At 35.4% G+C, this 27,031-nt stretch overlaps 3 protein-coding genes and 1 pseudogene across 4 annotated transcripts; 1 reads left to right on the top strand and 3 right to left on the bottom strand.

The window, feature by feature from the left end:
• Positions 1-649: 649 nt before the first annotated feature.
• LOC107607588 (zinc finger BED domain-containing protein RICESLEEPER 2-like) lies at positions 650-4,418 on the bottom strand. The gene is made up of 6 exons (XM_016309520.1): positions 4,091-4,418; positions 3,822-3,971; positions 3,235-3,732; positions 1,217-1,475; positions 944-1,038; positions 650-720 (listed from the first exon to the last, which is right to left on the bottom strand). The coding sequence occupies exons 1-6, from the start codon at positions 4,416-4,418 to the stop codon at positions 650-652; spliced, it is 1,401 nt and encodes a 466-aa protein (XP_016165006.1).
• An 8,629-nt stretch (positions 4,419-13,047) lies between these two features.
• Positions 13,048-13,547, bottom strand: LOC107607589 (uncharacterized). The gene is made up of 2 exons (XM_016309521.1): positions 13,526-13,547; positions 13,048-13,385 (listed from the first exon to the last, which is right to left on the bottom strand). The coding sequence occupies exons 1-2, from the start codon at positions 13,545-13,547 to the stop codon at positions 13,048-13,050; spliced, it is 360 nt and encodes a 119-aa protein (XP_016165007.1).
• A 1,485-nt stretch (positions 13,548-15,032) lies between these two features.
• LOC107607590 (putative LRR receptor-like serine/threonine-protein kinase At2g16250) lies at positions 15,033-19,596 on the top strand (annotated as a pseudogene).
• A 450-nt stretch (positions 19,597-20,046) lies between these two features.
• LOC107610125 (HAD-superfamily hydrolase, subfamily IG, 5'-nucleotidase) lies at positions 20,047-26,377 on the bottom strand. 2 transcript variants are annotated; one of them, XM_016312207.3, is made up of 18 exons: positions 25,513-25,554; positions 25,197-25,284; positions 24,479-24,795; positions 24,178-24,255; positions 23,846-24,066; positions 23,529-23,621; positions 23,254-23,337; positions 23,034-23,144; positions 22,615-22,720; positions 22,447-22,509; positions 22,232-22,285; positions 21,994-22,051; positions 21,645-21,721; positions 21,187-21,257; positions 21,049-21,109; positions 20,884-20,943; positions 20,683-20,745; positions 20,047-20,448 (listed from the first exon to the last, which is right to left on the bottom strand). In XM_016312207.3, the coding sequence occupies exons 3-18, from the start codon at positions 24,764-24,766 to the stop codon at positions 20,320-20,322; spliced, it is 1,617 nt and encodes a 538-aa protein (XP_016167693.1). In that variant the 5' UTR covers positions 24,767-24,795; positions 25,197-25,284; positions 25,513-25,554; the 3' UTR covers positions 20,047-20,319. The 2 variants fall into 2 exon arrangements, with proteins under 2 accessions (XP_016167693.1, XP_016167691.1); XM_016312205.3 differs by lacking the exon at positions 25,197-25,284 and having other exon boundaries at positions 25,513-26,377.
• Positions 26,378-27,031: the final 654 nt, after the last annotated feature.

The following is a 27,031-nucleotide window of genomic DNA, read 5'->3' on the forward strand; positions in this document are numbered from 1 at the left end:
CATAGCCATTAAGAACGCTCCATTTGAACTTCTGTAGCTCCAGAAAAGCTCTTTTGAATGTAAGGAGGTCAGATCCAGACAACATCTGTAGTACTTTCTCTGTCTCTGAATCAGACTTTAGCTCCAACTCCTCAATTTCAGCCAGAAATTATCTGAAATTGTACAAAAATACACAAACTCAAAATATAATCCAAAAATGTGAATTTTTCACTAAAACCTATAAAAACTTAATAAAAACTAAACAAAACATACTAAAAACTATATGAAAATGATGCCAAAAAGCGTATAAAATATCCGCTCATCACCCGTCAGAGCACAAAGCTAATCTAACATTTTTGGCCTCTCTAAAAAATATATGGTGGACCTATCAAAGTGCTTCTAAGCATTTCCATGTGACGGGTATGTCATAAAACTATCACCTCTCTTGTTTTTACTATGCCAGGTCATGTGAGGGACTAAACTTATCAATGTATACGATCATTTTAGCCTATGGATTAAGGGCAAGTAGTGCATCCATTTGTTTGAAATTCTCTTTAACTCTCCTCGACTTTAAATCTCGGTGCATTACAAAATCTACAAGTAGTTAGATCTACGTCCCCTTTGTAATACAGCATACAACCATTTAAACAACAATCGATTTTTACCGAATTCAGACCCAATTTGAAACTAACTTCTTTGATTTGTAGTGGCTCCAAGGGATGCCACTAGTCCCGACAGGTTCTAATTCATTGCAAAGGCAAAGGAAACTTAACATAATCATGAGAGAAAGAGCTACTTTTGTTAATATTATCAGCCAAAATAGCTGTCGAATCCTTTTAGGTACAAGATGCTTGAGATACATTGACAGGGAATCGGCTGATAATATAGGCTTTATCAGAACTGATTGAACTTAAAATCATAGGACTATAAGAAAAAGTACATGCTACAAATAATAAATCCCTACCTGGATCAACTTCATCAGCTAAATTTGAACTAGAAAGTGAAATACATGTTGCAGAATTTAAAATCCTAATAGGTTCAACTGGATCAGAAGAACCACTACAAGAAAGAAAAGTACGTTGTAGAATCAAAACTAGCAACATAATTACTTAAAGAAAATAAATATCTCGACACAACTTCTTCTTCATCAGACATTTGGTAGATTTTGTTGATAGAGATTCCTCCTTTAAAAAAAAACTACTCCCAACCAATTGGAGTATATTGGATCTTTGGGTGCCTGAGCTTTACATTGAGCCCCTCAGTAGTTAGAAAATATCCTTCGCAATTGTAGAGATTGAGGTTCCTGTCGACATCAAGAGGCTTTAACTGGTAATTATAAACCTTGAAGTTAACATGCATTTGCTCAACATAAAGGCTATCATCAACACTAATCACTTCAGTCTTTCTTTTATCAATCCAAAGGAGAAGACTTTGATGCACAATCAAAGGTACTGCTTTCACACTATGAATCGAGTCACGCCTAGGGGTGTTCAAAACTAATTCAAACATAACAAAACTGACAAACTGAATCAAACAAATTGAAAACTAAAAAATTGAAAAATTAAATTTTTGCAGTTTTTTATTAGTTTGGTTCGATTTTTAGTTCTGGCAGGTAAAATATGAACCAAACCAAACTGGTATATCAATAAAAATCCCATATTACCCTAACCCTAATTAATATACACAAAACAGTGAGAACACTTGATAAACTCCATTTTATCATTCTAAATTGTGTTAAAAAAATATGGAGTTTGTCAACAAAATTACACAATTTTGGCTTAACTAATTGAGTTTTTTGAATTTTTCTTCCAATGAAGTGTGTGTGAAAAAGATGCTTTTTTATGCTCCTAATCATTAATTTCTCAATCTCTTTTTATGTCATTCGATGTCGTGATCAAATTTATTTAAGAGTTTCAAAGTTTGGATACATCAATGGCCTCTAAGAAATTGAAAAGAATGGAGTGAAAAAGCGAATTTGAGAAGTGATTCAGGAGCGGAGCTTTCTGGCAGCTTGTGTAAGCAAACCTTCTTCGCTTGAGCAAGATTCTTGTGTGCGCAAGATGACTCCACGTGGTTCGTTAAAAAAATGCACATGGGCTCATGATTTGGTCCCAAAAAGGTCCCCCAAGCATTAAATTTTTGAAGTATTTAAGAGGAAAATGCAAGAGAAAAAAAGGAAAGTAGTATTTAGTTTTTAGTTTTTAGGATGTTTTAATGAATTCTAGAGAGAGAAGTTCCAACTTCTCTCTGAAATTCTTAGGGTTTCTACCTTAATTCTCTCTTATTTTAGTTTTTAATCTTATTTTAGTTTAGTCTTATTTACTTTTTCTTGTTCTAATATCTTAGTTTGATAGAATTCTCTTGTTAGTTTTTCTTGTTTATGTCATTTTAGTTTATGAACTATTGTTGAATTTTTAATTTTTTATTAATGCAATTTGATATTTTATCTTTTATGTTCTATTCATGCTTAATTGATTCGTTATTATTGCTTTCTCGAATTGGGTAGTTGTCTATTTTACTAATTCTTGAAATTTATGAAGTTTTATGTTTATGCACTCTATGTATTTGATAAAATGCTTGAACTAATTATAGAGTAGATTTTGTATCCTCGACTTGGGTTGAAAATTTGGGTGAACTTGAATCATTGATATCTAAGTTGATTGATAATCTAGAGATATTCATTAATTTTGTTTCTACTAATATTAATCTTTTACTAACTAAATTAATAAGTTGTCCAATTTCGAGTGCAAATCACAGCTTCAACATTATTTGGCAATAAACGACTTCTATAGTTATTCAAAACATGAGAACCTATGCTAAATGCAGATTCTGAAGCCACGATGGTAATAGGAATGCTCAACAAATCTCGTGCCATTAGTGATAGTGTTGGAAAATGATGATGTTTGTCTTTCCACCATTTTAAAACATCTATGATTGCATCATTGCAAAATAATATTGCCTCACTCAAATAAATATCAAGTTGGTTCTTTCCACTTTTCACTTCAGCTTCTTGATTATGGGACATCAAATCCTTTTCATTGCAAACAATATATGACTCAAAAAACATGAACAATAAAAAATACATATAACCAAGTAGAGTGAATATAAGATAAAAATACTTACACCAACAATTTTAATAAGCTGAGTTCCTATTGTAGAAGATGTCGCTTGAGAAACCATACTTGGAATTTGGGAAGCACTCTATAGTTGTAAAGGAATTGTGGTCATAAAACTCAAAGAGCTTGTATAACTTACTCTTCACATGCTCCACTTTGTCTTTAGTACTAATAGGATCAATCTCATTATAGCAATGAGCCAAAGTGTTGAGTTTAAATCTAGGATCAAGAACTGTCCCAAATGCAAGACCAACACTATATTCATCCCAATATTTCTTGAACTTGATCATCATTTGTTCTCCCATGTGCCTTATAAGCACTTCATCATTCTTCAAACTATTCATCAAAATAAGCTGAATTTGCCAAACTTGTAAAATATACAAGTTGGATGTTGGGTAAGAAGTTCCAGACATCAACTTGGTAGTTTCGTAAAATGGTAACAAGAAACCACATATCTTTTCAGTTCTTTTCCACTCATTTGATGAAGGGCAACTATCCCTAAATTCATCTTCTTTTACTTTATACATTTCAAAAATTTTCTTATATGGAATAGCACTTGCAAGCATTGTATAAAGTGAATTCCACTTAGTAGGAACATCTAAACATAATGTAGTTGTATACTCAAGTCCCTCAATATCTTGAAAACATTCTTTAAACTTAACCATTTGACTTTTAGATTTTCTCAGATACTTAATACACTCTCTAATCTTATATGCACTACATCACCATATATTTTCATTCCATCTTGGACAATAAGATTTAAAATATGAGCAGAGCAACGAACATGAAAGAATTCACCACCACACAACAATGAACCATGCACATCCAAAGTACTTTTCAAGTGATCAACACAAGTATCATTAGAAGAAGCATTATCTAAAGTAATGGAAAAAATCTTTTATCAAATTTTCACTCATTCAAAAGCGTAAAGATTTTAGAAGACAAATCAAATCCCGTATGAGGAGGAGGCATATGACAAAAATTGAGAATTTTACTCTGTAATTTCCAGTTCTCATCAACAAAATGTGCAGTCAAACATATATACCCCTCATTGGTACTGGATGTCCAAAGATCAGATGTTAGGCAAATTCTATTTGCAATGGAAACTAAAATTTTTTTAAGTTTCACAGCTTCTCTCTTGTGAACTTTCACTATGTCAGACTTAACCGTATTCCTAGTAGGAAGTTTCAAAGTTGGACTTATATATTTCACCCAATTTCTAAATCTCCTATCATCAACCATATTGAATGGCTTATCCCCAGTAACTACATAAGAAACAAACGTATCTCTAGCCACTTCTAAATCAATCTTAAGTGAACCCATTTTAATTTGCAATTCTACTATAGTTTGACAAATATCTTCATGCTTAATTTGAGTATAAGTATCAAGATATCATTTTAGAGTAGAAGTGCCATATCAGTTATCTCCAACTTTAAACACCTTCTTGCATCCTTTACACTCAGAACGTTCTACTCCATTCTTATCTGGACTGAGTTTTCTGAAAAGATTCCAAACATCAGATGTTGCTAGTCTGGCTCTTTTCGAACTAGGTTCATCAACCTCGACCGGAGTAGCCTCAGAACCAGCTCCAGCAGTAACAAGGTTATTCATAGTTTCAGAATTCATATTTTTTGAAATAAAATCAAATGTTAATTGTTAAACCAGGTATCAACCATTCTGATTTAGTCAAAACTCAAAATTATTATCAAACAAAACAAAACACAGTAAATCTGCATCAGATTTAATCAACACTCAAAACCATTTCAAAACAAGCATCAACAATTCCAATTTAATCAAAACTCAACCATTATCAAACAAAACAAAAAATAGCAAACAATATATGAATCTACATCATATTTAATCAAAATTCAAAACCATTTTAAAACAAGTATCAACAATTCTGATTTAATCAAAACTCAACCATTATCAAACAACATAAAAAATAGCAAACAATATATGAATCTAAATTAGATTTAATCAAAACTCAAAACCATTTTAAAACAAGTATCAGCAATTCTGATTTAATCAAAACTCAACCATTATCAAACAACACAACACAGCAAATAAACCTAAATCTCTGATATAAAAACTAAGCCAAAAAACTAACATACCAAAAATCTGATATGACAGCAGTGACGAGCCGACCACCAGGATAGATGAGGCAAGGAATAGCGGCGATGAGGACAGACGAGCAGACCCAGAGAGCGAGAGGACAGACGAGCAAACCCAGAGGGCGAGAGGACAGGACCCAGGAGCCTAGGACCGAGACCAGCAGCGACGATGGCTAGATGGAGCAGCAGCGGTGGCTAGAACCCAGGAGGACCGAAGAGCGACGGTGATGAAGAGCGCCACGAGACTTTGTTGTCTGTGCGAGACTGCGACGGTGCCAGACGTAGTAGGTTAGGAGCGGTCAGTGGCGGCTGGTGTGACTTGTGAGTGACTACGGGTGGAGATGGAGACTGGAGAAGCTGAAGCTCTGTGTTGTGAGTTGGAGGGAGTGAGCATGATGCAATTAGGGATTTAGGGCGGGTAGGGTTTCATTGGGTCGGGTCGGGGTTGTGGGGGAAGTTGGGTTCTGGACTTTTGGCCAAAAAATACAAAAACACCCGCTGCCAAAAATATGCTCAACCCGCCAGGGAAGCCTGCCCCGCCTCGCCAAAGCCCACGGTTTAAGCGGTGCGGGTTAGGCGGGCTTTTGTTATTTGGCAGTCCCAATTTTTCAGCCTTACCCCCCTTTTTTGGCGGATTACGTGGGCTGACCCGACGGGTTTAGGCCCTTTTGCCACCCCTACCTATATATAAATCTGTTTATGATGTCTTTGCTTTGAATACACGACTAATATTGCTAATTTGCGGAAATGGCTTCAAGCAATGTGAAGTTGCTTCATCAGTACTAATCATCTATGGAGGTACTCCCTGTTGCACTTTTAACCTATTTTATTTATTTTTTTCATTTTCAATTGAGATATAATAAATGCATGTTGTGAGTCTTATTTAAATGCCACTTGTTAATTACATGTTTTGTAAACGGTGGAAATCGCAAAGAATTGATAGGTGTTGATAGATTTTTGTTTTGTGTTGCTTCTTTGAAGGTAATTTTTCACCACATTATTTTAGTTGTGGTTGGTTTATTCATTTTTTTCTTTGTATTTACGTAACTAACTTTGTTTTAAACTTGTGTATCATTAGCCAGAGTTCATCGACATCATCAACTCTACCATTGTGAAAAAGTACTGAATTTCCTAGTGAGAAACTAATATATTGCCATTATTGTTGAGTTTTGTTTTGGTAGTGAAAAAATTTGTGTTTAGTATTAATAAAATATAATTTTCTTTGAGTCATTATCATTAATCAGTAGGGAATTCAATTGGATTTTGGTTAAGTTTGGACATGTGAGGATAGTTTTAATTAGTTTTATCTTTTGTTGTATTGACTATTGATCGTTTCAAGACTTTAGTTGTAATATTGTAATTTTTTTGTCGTTGAACTTCATTGTATCAAGACTTTTGTTAGTTATTGTGTTGTATTATTTCATGTTATAACTTTGTAAAATAGTAGGACAGATTTTTATTTGAATTAATTGAAAAACTGAACCAAACCGAATCGAAGCATTAATATAAAATTGGAATGGATGACTTTTCTTAAATAAGCGAACTAAACCACATCACGAACACCCCAGGCCCAAGTAAGGCATTATAATTGGCTCCAGAAGTAACTATCATAAACACATTCCTCCTTGTCAATGATCCCACTTTAACTAAGAGGGTAACTAAACCTTTGCTGGTGTCAAAACTCCACCATAATTTGTCGGTGAAATATTCATCAGCACAAGGTCATCGATATGTTTTTCGACTTTAAGCAACATTCTTTCTAGCAAAATACTAATAACAGTACCATCATTAATAAGGACCTTGTTAGTGAGGATGCCACTCAAAGTTGCTTTAATATGCAACATGTCATTGTCGCTTGACTCAGGATTGTAGTCCCCACTAAGACTACCTTCATATTTCCGAACAAATTTAGATGGCATAATAGAAATAGTACCATCCATCTCCTCACCCTCTTCCTCGAAAAAATCTTCATTGACATCAGGATCAACAGTATTAGTTTTATTTGTTTTGGGCAATGAAGTTTCAACAACTTTATCTTTCCCTTCGATGATCACATGATCCTTTCCTTTGGCAAATGTTTCACCATCTATTGGAAAAATAATACGATCCATATGGCTTTGTCCCCTTAATATGTCAAAGTAGAAGGAACACTAGCATGAACTCGACAAAATTGTAGACCACCTCAATTTCCCTACTCCTTCCTTAAGGATTTGGGTTACGACTACATCCTCGACCTCGTCCGTGGTAGCCACGTCGAGCCTGTTGCTATTGATACTCTCGCATATCCGATCTCTAAATTTTTGACAATTTTTTATCCATCTGACCCTGATAGCCTGGGATCGACGGAATGAAGGCGAATAGTTATCCTGAGGGTTTTGAGAAGATTGACCATTTGAACGCCATGTCGGATGTTGCTGTCAAGCTTACTCTTCTTTATGAGCCAATTATTTCTTCATCCTTTCCCTTTCAAACACAGCGTTGCACCTTGTGCATAGTAAAATGTCTCTATCTTTTAGCTTTTGATGCATCAGGAAGTCCAACAAACCTTCTCCCACTCCAAGACAAACTTGTCAAATATTGGCTTCAAAATATCCTAAGGAAGTGTCAAACTCCAGAAAAGTGAATCCAACCATATTAACTCCCAAAAAATTGGGTTCCACAAAAGTAGCACTTATGTTGAAAGGATCAGTGTCAACCTTCATCTCTTTTTTAGCTTCATCAAATTTCAGTCTGCCCACCATAATGGCTTCTTGAACAAAATCCCTAAAAAGAACACAACTTTTACTTGAATGGCTAGTTGCTTGATGAAAAATTTGCAACAAGGTTTTTCTTTAAGTTTTTTGGAAGAGGCGTGATTTTTTCTTTAGGTAAAACAAATTGCTTATCTTTAAGAAACACATGAAAAAATTGTTCCGATTTCGTAATATCGAAACTATACTTCTTTTCACTCTTTTATTTTGATTTGTTAGATTTATCAAAAATAACAGTTTTCTTTAGTGAAAGGCAAACATAAGGAAGAGCTTTCTTTAATTAAGCCAAATTGACTTTGACACATTCATGTTCCGAGTCTTCACTTGAAGACTCCATTTCGATATATGAGACTTTTTCTTTTCGAGCTAAAGACTTATAATTTTTGTATTTGCTTTCCTTTCTAAACTACTCTTTTTCTTTCTTAAGCAACGCAATTTGTCTATCTCTTTTAGCTAAATGAGCTAAGTTAGGAATATGCACATTAACTAATTTTCGATGCATATTAAATCCAGTCCCATAGTTGCCATCTTGACCATCTCGCTTTCAGGAATATATACATAACCTTAATTGTGAGCATTTTTTAATCGAATCATATAATCATCAATCGATTCATCATTGTTTCGCTTTAATACAAATAAGTCAGTCAGAGTTACCTTTAACTCCCCTCTATAAAATTGACTATGAAAAGCATTTTTCAATTGTGTCCATATTAAAACTAAATTGTGTCTTAAATTAAAAAACCAGGTAAAATTGTTTTTTGTAAAAGAAGAAGGGAAAAATTATTTTTAAATCTTCATTGTTTGTAAAATTCCCAAATTCGACCAAATATCAAGTAATGTGCTCGACAGTAGACTCACCTGCTTCCCCGAAAAATTTTTGTCATAATTTTGGAATTTTTTATACCCATTGGCACTTCAGCCATTTGGATTGCGTAAGGGACAACTGAATCAAAATAGGATCGATTTATAAAGCCTATATTTATTCCTACTCGATTAAGGGAGTTTTCAACAATCCTTGTCATTTGATATTGATCACCATGCTGATTAGCTTAAATTTTATTCAAAACTTCATCAGCTTTTTGACCTCGTCGAACAACGTGAGGATGAACTTTCTCATCTGAGTTGTTTTGTGGGATATCCTCATTATCAAACCCAACTAGATTTTGAGGATCACCATGTCCTTCATCATAATCTATGATCCTAGCAATTCTTTTGACCATCTAGCCAACTGATCATACTTGGTATTATTATCAGCCATAATAGGGTTCAAAATGGTAGTCATTTGTTGAGTTAGCAAATTTAATAAATCGTGATAGCTTTCACCCGTATGTGGTAAAAAAAGCAGGTATCGATCTTGCACTAGTCGATGATGAGCCGACTTGATAATCTCAACTCATGTCAGGATAAGAAAAAGGTGGTTGGTTATTTACCACAACTAGCACACTTCCAAATCATCTTCGGGGTGCATAATTGGCCCCCCTATAACACCCTACCATTCATATTCTTATACTCGAGTCATAAGTCAATGACAATAAGGTGGTACGATTCAAGACGGAGTTATAATACATATATAGTTATAAGAAATTATTAAACGAGAAGTTTGAAAAGGAATTAAAGAAAATCGCAAGCGCAAACACATAAGTATCGAATATAACGCGTTCAGAAAAGTGGGATAAAAATTAAAACTTAAAGGAAGAATAGAGTAAAGATAGAATATATATATATATATATATATGTATGTATGTATGTATGATAGCCACTAGTCACGACCTTCGAAGTTTAAGTCGGCTAGGGTTATAGAAGTAAAAACAAATGATTATAATTTCTATCTCTCCCAAATATACATAAAAGCCTCTAAAGGCAGGGTTTCAAAATAATATATATATACATAATTTAAGTTTTCCAAAATAAGGGGAGAGAGAAATCTAAACAAAATACAACACAGAATTCAAGAGAACTTCACCGTCTTCCAGACAAACTCTAGCTTACCGCAGAGCACCAGGATCTATATTTGAAAAATAAGAAATATATACAGAATGAGAACTCCCAATCCATAGATTTTCAGTATGGTAAAAATGCCAAATAGATACAATATAAGACAACAAGAACTCTCTAAGTAATCTTAAGCTTCCATAGAGCAATCTTTCCATCATAAGTTCTCACTAGTCTGTGATTAGGCAACTATCATAAGGAATTCTAATCTAATTCACCTTTTTCATTGTTTCCACAACTCTCCAAACTCTAAACAGAACAGCCTTCAGCGTCAACCGACACTAGCTTGAGAAACTTCTCAGATGTTCAAACACAAGCAAGACAAACAAATAATACACAAGTAAAATTCAGGTAAAAAAATTAGCACATAGTCATTTAATATGTACAATTAAACAAGCCATGACAAGTAGCAAACACAAACAAATTAATCAAATACAAATGATGCATGCCTGCCCTATGGCCAATGAGCTCATCTGTCGGTTATAATCCAAAATCCGACATGTCCGGTAGTGAACCCTAGACAGTCTCTCGGTGCGTGCATCCACAAGCTCATACTCATATTCATTTATCAATATCATGGGGAACATCCGAAAACGTCTAAGTGCCCAGTCACATCTTGCGATGGAGGGTCAACAAAGTCTCTTACTCTTAACCAGAAGCAAGTGGGACACAGGCCACAGTCCCTGGATCTATCCAGGCAAGTGCATTTCACCACAACTCGAAACAAGTGGAACAACGCCACTGCATCTACCCAAGCAAGTACATTTCACCACATCCTGGAGCAAGTGGAACAACGCCACTGCATCTATCCAAACAGGTATATTTCACTACATTCCGGAGCAAGTGGAACAACGCCACCGCATCTACCCAGGCAGGTACATTTTAATCAGACTCAATTTCTTCATCCAATCATTAATTTAATCACTTCCAATTCAATTTATCTCAATAGTTTTCTTCCCAACACTTTCTACTCTCTAATCCACCGTCTCTATACTCGTTATAGGGTTTTATGGAAGTTTGGAAAGTCAATAAAATGGTTAAAGGCATAGGATTCATTCCAAATCCTAGAACTAGTTATTGGATCTCAAACAGGGGGTTACAGGAATTTACAAGCTTGCCGGGAAGGCCAAACAGTTAAAACAGAGCTTATTGAAGAAAACAGGACTTGTTCGTATGCATACCTCGTGCGTACGGACAACCCAACACACTTTCCAGCTTGTGTTACGCACGACTTGTTGCCTGAAGGTAAACATAGCGCACGAGATTGCTTATCGCGCGCGTGACCCCAAATTTTTCTGCTACTTAAAAATTTAGTTTTTTACACCCATTTTCAAACCTCCATAACTTCCTCTACAAAATTTTTATTTCCCTCATCTTTAGATGGTTTTAAAGATCTTTTAATAAGATTTAATTCGAGATAAATTTTATCTAATTCCGAACTCCGAGCGCGGAGTTACAACCCGTCGAAATTGGCTAAAAACCACTTTTTAACCAAATTCTGCATAACTCAATTTTTTTACCATTTCTCAAACTCATTCTTTTCAAAACCAATCTAAACCACATTTTAAGCCTCCTCAATGATCCATCATCATTCGCAATTTATGTTAAAATCATTTAAGACCTATAATGTCAATTTTCCTAGTAATTAGTCACTTTTCAATTCACTTCTTTATTTTCAATCAAGTTCAAGCCTACTTAATTTACATTACAACTCTAATTCATCATTATCACATCTTAATTCATCAATTCCTCTATTTCAACAATTTATTACCAGATTTTCATATGCTCAGTTACATAATCATCATCTCAATCTCATGCATAAACATTCAATGCATTCCATCAACTTACCAAGCTTTTCTTTCACGGCCTCCGACCCAAAATTTATCAATTCGACTCATAAATCATAATCAATAATTTCACTTAATTCACAATATCATAACATCAACCAATCACCAACCAAAATCAAATTCAACAATTCATCGAGTACAACATTTCAATTCCATCCGATTACACAATTCAATCTTATTCCTAAGGGCATCTAGCCTAAGACTTCATGTCACATTACATGGTATTTAAATGAAACTTAAACCGTACCTCTAGGAAGCCAAAATCAAATCCTCAATTCTTGAATTCCACCAAGTTTAAGCTTGAAGTTCACCTCCACCAAGCTCAAGCACCACCAATGATCAATTACTTAATGCCTTTAATACTCAATTTACACTGTTTTCATATAATATACACAGTATTCAATCACTAGGACTTCATAAAATTTTATGAACACATGAAAATTTTTTTTCTTATCTTTACCCATCAAAATTAGTGATAAAACTTAGCTAGAACTCAACCTAGAGCTTCTCCTAAGCACAAGAATCACCAAGTTTCATGAACAAACAAGCCAAAAATGTAATTCTCATAGGAAAAACAAAACTATAGTTTAGTGAGGGAGATACTTACCAAAATTTTTAAATATAAATGAAGAGGAGAAGACGAACTTCGCGTGGCTATAAACGATGTGGCGATCGGAGTTTCGGATCATAAGTTATGAGCAATTTAAATTGGAAGTGAATAGTGAAAGCTTTCTTCTCCTCTCTTCTCTCCTAGGGCATAGTGTTAGTGTTTTGGTGAAATTGGGATAATGTGTACTAGCTTTGGCTGAATGGGGTGGGTTAGTGAGTGAGCCTTGGGTCCAATTGTGGTCAAGTTTATTTTTGGTGTGTTTGGCCTAACTTTAGGCAAAAACCTTTAAGATAAGTGTTTTAATTTGCATTTTAAACATTTTTACTTTTCCAAATTATAAATTTTAATTTCTTAACTTTATTCACTCATAAATTAATTTTCTCATTCACAGTGCCGAACGGATTTAAGCAGATACGTGCCTTTACACATTTTTCCGAAATAAATTACATTTTCTCACTTGAAAAAATTCTCCGAATCCAAATATCATCGTTAGATTTTCAAATTATGTAGTTTTAATTTCCGACCCCGTCTGGACACTTTTTAACTATTTTAATTTAATGATTGATTATCCAATTAATCTTTTTATAATTTTCTTAGGTCTTACATCCTACCCATCTAATTAGAAATTTTGCCATCAAAATTTTAGTTACCTGTGAATAATTGCGGATAGTCCTTCCTCATGTATATTTCCAACTCCCAAGTATGCTCTTCGATGCCTGATCGACTCCAAGCCACCTTAACTAATTGAACTTCTTTTCTGCGGAGCTTCTTGTCGCTTACATCATCAATCCGAACCGGAGCAACTTGAAAAGTTAGATTCTCCTTCAATTGAACTAGTTCGAAATCCAATACATGAGTCGCGTCCAGAGTATACTTCTGAAGTTGCGAAACGTGAAATACGTCGTGCAAGTTCGAAAGATGTGGCAGTAAAACCACTTGATACGCCACAGAAACGATCTTCTTCAGGATCTCAAACGGACCTATGTATCGAGAATCAATTTCATTGTTTTAAATTGAACAATATTTTTTTCATAATTTTTTCTGAATTATGGGTACTTTCCTCTACATGTGATATTGAATTTGCAGAAGTTTGTGCAACAACTACTTTAACTCTACTTACTACCAAAAATTTCTTCCGCCATGTTAATAATTTTATCACTGTGTAATAACATGCACTAACAATAGAAAACATTATATAGATGACATTGAAATGAGCAAAAATTTTGGCACAATTAATAAAGTTATTCCACTAGACATGCTAATTTGTAATGCAAATTTTTAGTAATTAAAAGTAATGATCAACTACAATTAAACTAGTGGTTTAAAATCTAATATCTAGAAGCGAAATCTACTCCTCTTTACAGATACCAGTTTTATGTGCATCAAAATATTTTACTTTGTCAATGATAAAGAAAGAAAAATTCCGTAGAATTAATCTATGATGTAAAAATAAACTTTGTTTGAATAACTTTAAAGAACATTTTTCAAAAATTCAAAATGTGTGCAAAATAAATTAAAACTTCATAGCAAATCGGAGTACAAATTACAAAGATGAAAAGAAGTAAACTTAATAAACAATGTTACAAAACATATAACTTTGCAAAAAATAAAGATTGCAGAATTGAAATGAACATAAAAGAAAGTGTGAAAGGAAACGTACACAGAAAGCTAACATAGGCAAGATCACAGAAAGTCGTTGGGATGTGTAAGAGAGTAAATTTATTTCTCAGTAAAATTTCTAATCTTTTTGTTCACAACTTATCGCTTTATTTATATGCACTTTCCACCAATCCTATACTTCCACGTGTTGACCTTAAAACAGACTTAAAAATAACCGTTCCTTCAAACACGTCGATAACTGTCTCATACATCACGTTTACCAACTTTTAAAACTGAGTTCACCCTAAGTAAAAAAGACCACCAATCGAGTCTTCTTGCTTGAACACCATGTTGTTGACACTACCTCAATTCTTTTGCGGATTGTCAATTTATAGGTGATTACACCCGATCATCTCACAATGCGTCACTTGCCCATCAGCTCACGAAATAATTGTTTGCGTTTATTTTCTTAAATTTGAATTCTTTTTGAATTGTCCCTTCCACAATCATTCTCTGGATTATGTAATCGATTTTGACTTATTGATCACAAAGATTTTATTAGTTGAATATATAATAAAGTGATACAATCTCTTTTTTATTGATATCGGTCTCATTTTAAATATTATATCAAATATAAATTTTAGTTTTAATTCAGTTCGGTTAATGTAAATGTTAGAAATGATACCTAAAAAGTATTCCGTTAAAATTGCTAAAAAATCTTAAGTCGGATTAATCCTAATTTGACAGGGTTAGTGTTGATTAACACAGATGGGAAATTAAAACTAGTATAGAATCGAAGACAAGTTGGCATTAATAACCACAGGTGAATCTGAAAGTGACAGTGATGTGGCTGTTGAGGAGAGCAAAATCACCTCCCTCCCTTGAATCATCATGAATAAATTGCACTACACTATACACTCCGAAGAAGCTAATAAGCAGTATCCGATGCAAAACCACTGTTACCTTCTCACAAAAACAAATCACTGAATCAGTAATAGGTAAACAACCCCTACGTACATGCAATAATAATGGCCATGGAGCTTCACCGAGGAGTGTTCGTAACACTTATAACACTCTTCTTCTTCGTCCAGTTTGGTTTCAGCTCAACGACAACAACCGCCACTGAAACTGAAAGGCAAGCGTTAGTACAACTTCGCAAGTCGTTGGGGATTAGCCGATTAGCCCCAAAGACTGGTCCATAAAAAAGCTGAACCGTGCCGGAACTGGACCGGAGTAAAATGTCGAAACGGTCGAGTCGTTGCCCTTAACATCACTGGTTTAAGGCGAACCAGAATCAATACTCTTCAATAACCTCACTTCTTCTCAGCAGTCGGCACTGGACTCTCACTCTCTTACGAACCTCACTTTCTTACCTTCGTTCAGTGCTTCCGGTTTCGCGCTCAAATGTTCCATTCCCGAGTGATTCGGGCAGCGCCTTACCAAGCTCCAAGTCCTTGATCTCAGGTTTTGTTCCCTCACGGGTTCGATTCCTTCTTCGCTTGGTGGTTTGACTGAGTTAACGTTTCTGTCACTTTCGGGCAATGAACTCACGGGTAGATTGCCTTCGGAGCTAGGAAGGCTGTCGGGGTTGACCGTTCTTGATCTTTCTGACAATTCCCTGACCGGAACAGTTCCCAACACAGTGTCTTCTCTGAGGTACCTTACAAGGATTGACCTTTCTCGTAATTTTCTATCTGGGTATGTTCCACTTGGTTTGGCTGCACTTTCTAATCTCCAAAGTCCAAAGTTTGAATCTTTCCGACAATGCCTTCACTGGTTCACTCCTTCTTCATCTGGGTAGCCTTTCTAGCTTGGTCACTCTTGATCTCAGCAAGAATTCTCTGTCTGGGTCATTGCCCAGTGTTTTGTTTTCAATCCTTTTTAAACTTGAAGTTCTCATTCTAAATGAGAATGCTTTTGATGGGACTATTCCTGCTACCTTGTGGTCAGGGATCAACTTGCAATTTCTTGATTTATCCGGATACAAAATTACTGGTCCCTTGCCAAAACTGGCTACCTCAAACAATGTTAATTATAGTGGTGCCACCTTTAATGTCTCCAATAATTTGTTGTATGGATCTCTTAATAACATTTTGCTTAGCAAGTTTAAAGTAATTGACTTGTCCAATAACTATTTCCAAGGTGAGGTGCAAATTGGTGGTTTTAATAATGATGTTACTGCTCTTGCTAGAAATTGCCTAAGGATGATTCCAAATCAGAGGAATTTTGGGGTATGTTATTTCCAAGGTGAGGTGCAAATTGGTGGTTTTAATAATGATGTTACTGCTCTTGCTAGAAATTGCCTAAGGATGATTCCAAATCAGAGGAATTTTGGGGCATGTAGGGTGTTCTATGTTCAGAGGAGATTAGCATTTAGTCCAGGTAGTGCTCAAGGACCTGCGCAATCACCCTTGCAAAATTCAAAGTCAAGGAACAATAAAGAAGTAATATTCATTCTGGTAGGTATATTTGTTGGACTTGGCTTTATCATGATTCTTATACCGGTCCTTGTAGTTCTGCTAAAAAGAGGTGAAAATCATGGTAGCATCATTACAATCCAAAGACAAAGAGGGACCACAAATGTGGGGACTGATCCTGAAGTGGAAAATCCTACTGCACCTCCTAAAGATCATGAGTTTAAAGCTAGCTTGGGTGAATCTTTTTCTTATGAGCAAATGCTCCATTTCACTTATAACTTTGCTGAAGCAAATTTAATCAAACATGGTCGTTGATAAAGAAATAAAAGATAAACAAAAAAATAAAGATTTAAACTGAATAAAAAAAAGATACATTAAAATTGAATAGAAACAAAAATGATAGATTGAAATTGAGGACAAAGAGAATCACTCTACTTTCTACCCAATTTCTTGACGCAACAAAAAAGGGACTCCTCAACATAACTTGTCAACGCCATAGTTTGGAAATTGAATCAAAGGAACTCATCAACCTTATACCCAATCCTCCGATGCAACAAGAGAGGGACTCCTCAATCTCAATTGTCTACATCATGGTTTTATCACGAAACCAAAAAGTGATTTTTAAACCTCTAAATCATTCTATATTCGACTACAATAGCTAAGGAGGAATTTTTTTTTGTTTTCCACGGTATCCCCCAACCCGATAAGTCAAGGACTAATCCGTTGCGGCTGCCGTTAGCCGATGGGTTGCTGCATGCACAAGGCGGGATTCGAAACCCCGACACTTGCTTAAACGGACGAGTGAGCTGACCACTCGACTAACCCAAGTTGATTAGTTAAGGAAGTATTTATAACCTCTTATTAGGTTAAAACAAAGAAAACCCTAAAACTATAAAACCCATATACATAAGACCCGGTCTAGTAATTAAATAAACAAAATCAAAATATATCAAATTAAATTAAAATATTCTAAAAATATAAACTAATATATTTTAAATAACATTTGAACTCTTCATATCATGAACATTTGAAATACGTATCAGTCATTCTAGAGACCTATTCTTGGGATCCTTGGGAGGTGGAGTAATGTGGTTATAAAGAAGGTTCAATTGAATGTATTGAAGAAAGAATCATACTTGGTAGAGTTAGGACTATTTAGTAAGGTTTCACATGCAAGATTGGTGCCGGCTAGGGGTGGCAAACGGGCCTAAATCCGCTGGGTCTGCTCGCGTAACCCGCCAAAAAAACGGGCCGAATTGGAAAATTAGGACCGTCAAAGAGTAAAAGTCCGCCTAACCCGCACCGCTTAAACTGCGGGCTTTGGCGGGGCGGAGCGGGCTTCCCCGCTGGGCTTAGTTTTTTTTTTGGCAAGGGAGTATTTTTACAATTTTTTTGCTAAAATCCAACTTCCCTCGACCCAACTTACAAGAGTATGAAGATGAAAATTGAGTGTTTTGGATTATGTTTATGTTGCTTTGGATACAATATTTATAATTATGTTTTGGATTATGTTTATTTTGCTTTGGAGACAATATTTATAATTACAAAAACTTTAATGTTTGTGAATATAAAAAAAAATAATTTTTTTATGTTTTTAGAAATTAAAAATTTATTAATATGGTTGTGAAATTATATATATTATTTTGTAGTTAATAGTAAAAAAAAAAAGTTTTGGCAGGTTTAATCAACCAGCCCACAGTTAGAGGGCGCAGGGTGGGATTCTAAGACTGCATCACTAGGCGGGGCGGGGCGGACTAGCTCGCCAAAGGGGATTCTGGCAGGGCGGACTTCCCTGCTTGCCACCCGTAGTGCCGGCCTTGGGACACTGCTTGGAGAACGAGCATGAGAAATTCAGTTTACAAATATATGCCAAATGGAGATTTGGCTACTTCTTTGCACAGTATCACCTGTTCAGATGATAAATTTCAGTCTCTGGATTGGATCACGAGGCTGAAATTGTATACCTGTAATTTCTTTAGATAACAAGATAGATGTAGTCTTATTAACAGGTAATATTCAAGCGGCACAAAGTGCAAAAAAAAAAAGTTGAGCACACACTGTTATATATTTACTGATTTGTATTTACTTTTGATGTTTAAACTTATTCTGCTGTACGAAGTTGTAACGTGCTAACATTTTTTAAAATATTTTATCATGTGCAGATCTTTTGATCAAGGCAATTCTGGTGAGTAAGTTGGTTTATGCCCTTGTAGGTTGCCTTTAATTTTTTTTTCCCCATGTAATTTACTTTACCCACATTTGCAGTGGATTTCATCAGGGCAATGATACAAACATGACCTTTAATCTTTATTCTTTACGGGTTTTTTTTATCTAGTTATTAATCAATGCAATTAACGCCAAGAAATTTCTTGTGTTTGGTTAGGGGGTGAAAGTAAAGAGTAAATAGCAACTCTTATGTATAAAAATTGTAATTTTTTACATATAAGGCTAATCCATGGAATATTACTCCCTACTTTTACTTCTGATTCTGCTACATGTTAGTACAGAAGTATTTTATTCATTGAAACATTTGGAATTCATTGTTGTCCGTTTCTTAATGTGGCAATGAACAGGTTCATCATTTGCAACTTGTTCCCAGGACGTGTACTGTTTTGGAAAGGTTTTACTAGAGCTCATTACGGGTAATATCGGTTTCAGTAATTCAGACGATGCTGCCACTAAAGAGTGGTTAGAGCACACCCTGTCTGACATAAGTATATATGACAAAGATCAAGTAAGTAAGATTGTTGACCCGAATTTAATAGTAGATGATGATTTATTGGAAGAGGTATGGGCAGTGGCAATTGTGGCCAAGTCATGCCTGAGTCCCAAGCCTTCTAAACGCCCCCCTATGAGATATGTCCTAAAAGCCTTGGAAAATCCTGTTAATGTTGTCAGAGAAGAAAGTTATAGTTCAAGGTTAAGAACGAGTTCATCTAGATCTTGGAGCTTTGCAATCTTGGGTAGCTGGAGACTGAGCTCATCAGAGATTTCTACAGCCACAGGCACAGGGCATACAAACAGAGAGGGTACCAATTGCTTTAAACACTCAGGAAGAGTAGGTTCTCAAGGTAGTGGTGGAATGGATCTCTCATCCATCCATAAGAGGTCATCCAATGGAATTTTCCCTGAACCATTGGCAACGCAAGGCATCGAGAGGCAAGATGAACACTAAGTCCAAGGATTACTAGTCAGTCTTCAGTTACTCCTACACCCAGTCCAGTCAATTATAAGGGCTTGTATGAATCTGTTGCGGTCCTCTCTCTCTCTCTCTCTTAATTTGCCAGTGTTTTTGGAGAATGAAAGAAAGAGTTGGGGCAGGGAGGTTCAAAGGGAGTTCGGCTTCAGTTTATTTAAAGGAAAAGAGAAATGCTTGGTTGGAAACCAATTGGAAAGCACAGAAGCAAGGGCTGGGGAGCAATTAGACCATATCAAACTAAATAGATTCTATTTATCTTGACTTTATTCTCCGATCAAAATCAAACTAGCAACGTTGATTAGGATGATTTGTCTATTAACGGCCAGACTTATTTAGATTAAAGTATGAATTCCTCCTGTTATGCAACTAAAACTAATGAACAGATTACAATATGCAAGTTTATATTGAATTGAATTAAGAAAGGCATTTTATCTAATCGCGGCTTCGTATTTTCACCACTTGCATTCTATAAAGCGCCTAATGAAACTATACAAGGCTAATATCTAGTAAGCATTTTTTCAGCAGCCATTTAAAGACCGACTTAAAAGGGGACATTGAAAGACATGTAACCCCACAGAAAAAGATAAAGAAAAAGAGTGAAGGGAAGCGGAGACGAGGAACAAATTGTAGAAGAGCAGAACACAGCTTTCGAAACCCCAATGAACGCTGCCCTGAACTCATGCATTCATTTTACGTGGCTCATAAGCCAGATCCCACAATGCCAAATTCATGCTGCATAAAATCTTCACTGGGTCTGTAATACTTGTCTGGTGAGTACAACGCCAAGTTGGATACTTGGCTTGAATAAAGGCAGGCAAATCTCTCAACCTGCACCACGCATATTACGGAAGTGAATTAAATCGATTAACATCAATTTTGATAATGTTTAAGGAATAAAAAGCATCCTCCTCTTCATGCATGATTCTGATATGTTAAAAGTGTGATTTTGCAAGGGTTGGTATGTGATTTGTCTAACACTATTACGCTGCAAAGTCGCCCTAGCAGCAACTTAGAGGAAAATTTAACAAGTGCAATGTGCTATTGACTATTCACACATTTTACCTGATGAGCAAAACGAGAGTTCTGATAACCAGTTTTCAAAAGCTGACCCCATGGCTCGTGAAACTGCAATGATAGATTAAGAACAATCAACATCTACTATTCAATGAGAATTGATACATTGACTATTATAAGTTTGTGATCATCACTACTACTAGAAAGAGTACTAAAGATAATGAAAAAGGTAACAGGTGAATTTTCTACCTTTTGATGTAATTTTCGCTGAGCTTCTTGATGACTTAATCTCACACTCTCCCTCTCAAGCTGAGAAAATAATGATAATAAATAATAATAAAAATCAGTCACTTATTATCAAATCTCTGAAATTGCAATTCAAGCAGGAGATGAGCATGGACGTAAAGGCCCAACCTCCAATTTTTCAAGCTCTGTAGATAGCTTCTGCTTGGCATCACCATCTGGATTTTTGAATCTGAAAAATAACGCACTACTCTAAGACCGCAGACAGAAAATGAGCAGGACTTATGAGAGGTCCAGAGTTATACTAACTTGAGAGACCACTTCAAATGATGTATCTCATCTTCAATGCGATCACGCTCGCTCCTCAGGAATTGAAGTTCCTGTACAAGACTATATATGTAAAATTCTTCCTGAATGTGTATTGGCTTGTCAATTGTCAATCAACAAGAGGGATAAGAATTCAAAAGAACGCCTTATTAAAAGCATCAAATGCCTATTAAAAAGTATTCTTAAAAATGATAGACAACCAGAACTATTTTACCATAGCAAAAAGCTTGATATGATTGTTGACTCTTAGATAGGCGTAGCATTCCTACCACTTTATTCTATTCAATGATAACAATTGACTGTACTTGACCTCTGTTAAAATTCTAGTAGTGTAGCATAACTCAAATCTTTTATGGATTAATTTATCCTGGCCATTTGATCAAAATTTTCAAAATAAAAAAATAAAAATAAAAAATATATGTAATAAAATTTAAATGTACCTTGCGGGTATCTCTTGACTCCCACAGCAGCTGAACCTCCTTCTCAAGCTCTGGTATTACAAGCATGGTCCTCCATCCTGCTCATTGAGCACATAGCATCACAATAAGATATAAGTTACTTCAAGAAGAATCCGCAAATATAAATAAATTTTTAAAGAAGGAATTCTACATAAGCAAGCAGCGATTGGATTCATTTCTTGAAAAATTCAATCAATTTCAGTCTCAGATTTTCATGTATCTGTACTATTTCTCAGATCATAGCCAGAAGAGATGCCATAAAAGACTAGTTAATAGAATTGAATGCAAAAATATATTTAATATAATAGCTGGAAGGAATCATATGATATACCAAGAACCTTTTTGCTGCGTAGTATATCTCCGTAAATGTGATCCCCAACATACAGAACCTACATGTAAAAGCATTCAAATTTTCACAGGAAACTTTAGTATTGCAGCAACCGACAATTACTACAGTTCTTAAATCAACTACCACGATTATATTAAAACAATCGACTCGTCAAATCAGAAACAAAATGATGTGAGTTATTACCAATTGTTCACGTATACTCCGTAAAGAAAGACAGTACCTGTGAACTTGATTCAATGGAAAGTAGCTTATGCAGATGAGCAACATTGCCTCCCTGCAATAGAAGGTCATAATCACTATATATATTCTGAATGAAATGCTCAACTATCAAACCATTATTGGATACAGATGAAATATTAAATTAACACTACCTTCAAAACGTTCCACGTAAACTTAAAAAACTTGTAATTTTATGTAAGATGATGAATAATATACCTGGAATACTTGACAAGCATGATTCTTCTGTTCTGTGAATAACCTTGCAGAGATATTACCCACCTTCCATAAAAAAAAAATAAAAAAAAAAAAAGAGGAAAAGGATGATTCAAGTTTTCATACAAGACCATTGAAGAAATCAATAATATAATCTGCTGTACTGCTAACCTGAGGCATAGGAGAGCCATTATCTGTATTGAGAAGCATTCCAGTCTCAGGCACAACCCCAAATAGGTTGGCGCGATTTTCCTCATGAAAAAATCCTGGCTTTGCACTGTATGAATTGAAGAATTGATTGGGTTAACAACGAAAAGTCATGTTATATTCTCATAAAAATATGTTCTAAGTTTTAACTTGTATGTTTCTTATAAATTATCTAGTTCATAAAATGTGTGATACATGATATCTCATCAAAGGAAAACAAATTGCAAGTACAATGCACAGAATAATACAGGGACGTAATAAAACTTGCATGTTGTGGAAATGAAAATTCTATAATTTGATAATATAGGGCAAAATTCACAATATCCAGAATGATGTGGCCAAACAAACATAAACAAATACAGATCCTTGGAAAAGAACATGACCTGCCAGTGATAACAACATCGAAGTATTGAAGCCAGGCAAAACTTTTACTTCCATCTACCTCACTGGATCCAGAGAGGAAATTCATGACAATGTTTGTGTAGTCCCACAAACTGCAAATGCCATATTAATGTTCCATCCGTCAGTAATAACCACAAGATGGTTTGACTAGTCATTAATACCCCTTTCTTCTTAAGGCTTACATAGAAAATTCATAAGTACCTATTTGTCACTAAAAATGTTGCACGTCCGGATTCTCTGAGCATTTCAAGCATGGGAACTATTGAAGGATCTTCATTAATATACCTGAGATATAATTTATACACAAAAAATGACCAAGTCAGAATAATTTCATCAAAAAATTCATATACACTACGAGAAATTTAGGGGACAGCATGTTTTACAAAGGGTTATTACACTGAATCTGAAATTTCACCACCCAAACAAAATTGTTCATTTATTTCTCACTTTAATAGGTTAGCAATTTTATGTTATACCTTTTTGGATCTTTAGCAACCATTTGCTTCAATGTTCCATCACGGTGGCACAAATCAACTGCAGCTCTAACATCTTTGTACATGCGAGCATAGCTGGAAGGAACATTCAAAAAGAATACATGCATGTAGCAAAAAACACTCATATTAGTAATTATTTACTGCCGATTGGAGGGTTTCAAGACAAACTATGATTGCAGCAGTCCTAATATGGTTTCATCTTGAAAATAGAAACAAAAAGCATACAAAAGTTCAGCAAAAAAAAAAAAAAAAAAAGAAAAAAGAAAAAAAAAAAGAACTGAAGTAAAAATAAGACTTACTCAACACTTTCTTGAATCTTTCCAGGATTTTCATCCTTAAAATCAACCAGTTGAGCAAACAAGTAGGCTTCCGCAAGTGAAAAAAGTGTATCAATTAAAGCATAGTCAGGCTCATCAAAAGAATCACGAACTAATGTATTTCCATAGGTCCCCACTTTATCTTCTTTTGACAACTCTTTAAATCCATGGTAGGCAACTTTGACATACTTATGACGATCCATCTAAATACATACAGCCAATAGTTCAACAACCAAACAGGAGCTAAAAGTTAGTTATCATCATAGTTAGCCAGTATATTTCATCATTGAAAAAGAAAATGTGTTCAGTGTAACCTTCAAGATATTGCCTCTTTTTTTGTCAAGAACCAAGCCCCGGACCATGTATTTCCAGTCAAAGCACCAATTTAGCAACTGCAGCAGAGGTAAAGCTTTTAGCCCTAAATAACCAGGCAGCAGCAGCAGCAGCAACAACAACAAGAACGTCATAATATAATTTGATTATACCCATGGAGAACAGTAGAATAAACAAAATCCTTTACCAAAGTGAACCCCAACAGCATTTTCATCATAGTTGCTACAGGAAGAAAAATGATCAAACATGGAAAGAAGTGCTACATAAATTAATTGGACAAACCTCACGAGGATATCCCAAATCATAAACCAACTTTTTAATAGTGCCTTGATAAGCAAGAGATTCAAACGTTTCAGGCTTGTATTGAGCCAGAGTATAATCCATGTCAAATCCCACAGCAACGATGTTCTTCATGTTCAGTGACCGGTTACAAAAGATCTGCTTGCGTATATCAGTTTTACATCCATGCTCAGGATATGATGACCATACATGTGGCTTTGCTCCATTACCAGCAGCAGGCAAATCCACTAAAGTTTGGTCATGTACACCAATACCATTGTTCCCATCCATTGGATGTCTAGCATGCAAGTGATTAGCTCCTGATAGATTTAAGCCATTACAAAGAATTATACTCAGGCATTACATTTGAATCACTTTGGTATAGATAACAACCACAGGGTGTTAAAATGAACCTAAAGAACTTTCCACACTCTTGGTCTTCAAACCAGACATCTTCATACCAAAAAGACAACAATTAGGGGTTTCATTGAAATAAAAACTGCTACATGTTAATCAGATAGACATATATTTATTCAGGATAACAGAGATTAATTAGTCTCTTAGAACAAAGAAGTACATATATACATTAGATGATTCAGCACAAAATTATGCAGCAACAAACCCTGAAACTTTAATTACTCTCACAAGTTAAACTGCAAAAGAACAAGATGGCGAGACCTCACAAAAATAGCATTAATAGAAAGAAATTTGGACATCTTACCTTTTAGTTTCGAAAGAATTAAAAGCGCACAATGCACTAGGCTATGTTCCAACTCTAGGAATTCCCCAAGCTAGGCTCCAAGAAACACCTAGAAATTCAACTTCTGAAATTAACAAAAGCAATTCTCTAAGTTCTCCTACTTCCTACTATAATCTAATATTTCCCACCACCAATCCATAATGAAGACTTGACCGAACTAGTGACTTGCTTAAAACAAACAACGCAAGGCGACACCAAAAAATCTTAGAGCGCAAGAAAACGGAAACTCGGAAATCGAGGCAAACGAGAGGGAAAAACGAAAACGAAAAAACCGAACCTCGTGAGGTGGCGTTGGCGAGAGAGCGAGGCGGTTTTGCGGAGATTCCAGAAGAGAATCGAAGGCGGGAAGAGAAAAGAGGCGCGAGCTGATAGGAAGAGAAGGTTGAGAGAGAAAAGAGCGATAAAGGCTTCTTCGGTATTCGCATGGCGAAGTGATTGTTAAATAGGCATAGGCATGGTGATGATGATGGTGGTCGTGGAGGTGGAAACCGCGATTGCGAGGGAATCAGATTCTGCAAAACGAGCGTTTCAGGTGCAAATGCAATTACAGCTAGGAAATGCAGCTGCACCAGCATTTACCTTACCACTTAATATTCAAGCTTAGTTGGAAAATTGGATTTCGATTTTTGGAAGGTATATCACACATGGCACCGCATCAGGAAAGGATTATTCCTCCCCTAGAATTGGTTATAAATGAATAATAATCACTCACTAGTCACTATTGTACTAAATTAATTCATTTTCAGGAAGGAATTAATTCCCCCTTTCCTTAGTGGCTATTTATTACTTCTAGCATTGTATTTGTCTACTATGATGATTCATCTTCCTTAGACAATATCAGTGCTTTGGTGGGTTGGGGAAAATGTGCGACGTTGGTGGAGAAATAAAGAAGGGTAGAGAAGAGAGAAGAGGGTGGTTCCGTTTCGTGAGTTGAGACTTGGGATTTGAGATGATGATGATGATGCCACGTGGAGGACCACGAGGGAGCCGTGCTGGTAAGAGCTTTTTTGCATTTTTCTACTCAATTTTTCTGGTTCTGCCGTGGATAAGTAAATCCCGGCCACAATTTTTGGGAAACTAATAATAAAAATAAAGTGACTAAAATTAAAAAACTACTCAAATCAAAATCGGAATCATACGATACCAATGCCTTTTTATTTTCCATCTTTATTTAATCGCTTGTGCCACGAGCAACACAAGTTTTGCGCATGTGATGTGATAACAATACATCTACATCATGATATGGACTGATCTATTATTGTTTTTCCTTTTTCTTATTTTTTTTCTTGGTAATAAACGAGGCAATCTATCACTGTTAATATTGGAAATATTGATTAGAGTGATGTTACGTGGTCCGGTCTCCGTGCCTGAAAATGGTTTAATGTACAATAATTAATCACAATTTGAAACTGTATCAACGTTGCGTTCTTCTCTCATAGAGCATAATTGATCATGACTGGTAGTACTGTAGCACGTATAGATTGTCTTAACCAGCAATATAGGCTTCTTGTACGAGCAATAAAGAGGATTTCTTCTGAAAAAAAAAAAAATCATTATTTCTCATAACAAATTTTCCATCTTTATTTTTTGAGATTCAGTTTTTTGGACGCAGCAATACCTTCACCTAATACATCAACGAACTTACAGAAATGAGCAGTGAATTTTATGAAAAGTAAAAAGTTCGCCTTTAGTGCAGCGAATTTTGTGTAACTTAGATAAACCGCATGGTCCCGCCTCTCTCATTTCTCACTCCAATGAAGAAAAACCTCTTCTTCTCGTCACTTTTTCTTCTTATA

Source organism: Arachis ipaensis, chromosome B7, assembly GCF_059453495.1.
Source record: "Arachis ipaensis isolate K30076 ecotype BB chromosome B7, ASM5945349v1, whole genome shotgun sequence".
In the NCBI taxonomy this organism is placed as follows: Eukaryota; Viridiplantae; Streptophyta; class Magnoliopsida; order Fabales; family Fabaceae; genus Arachis; species Arachis ipaensis.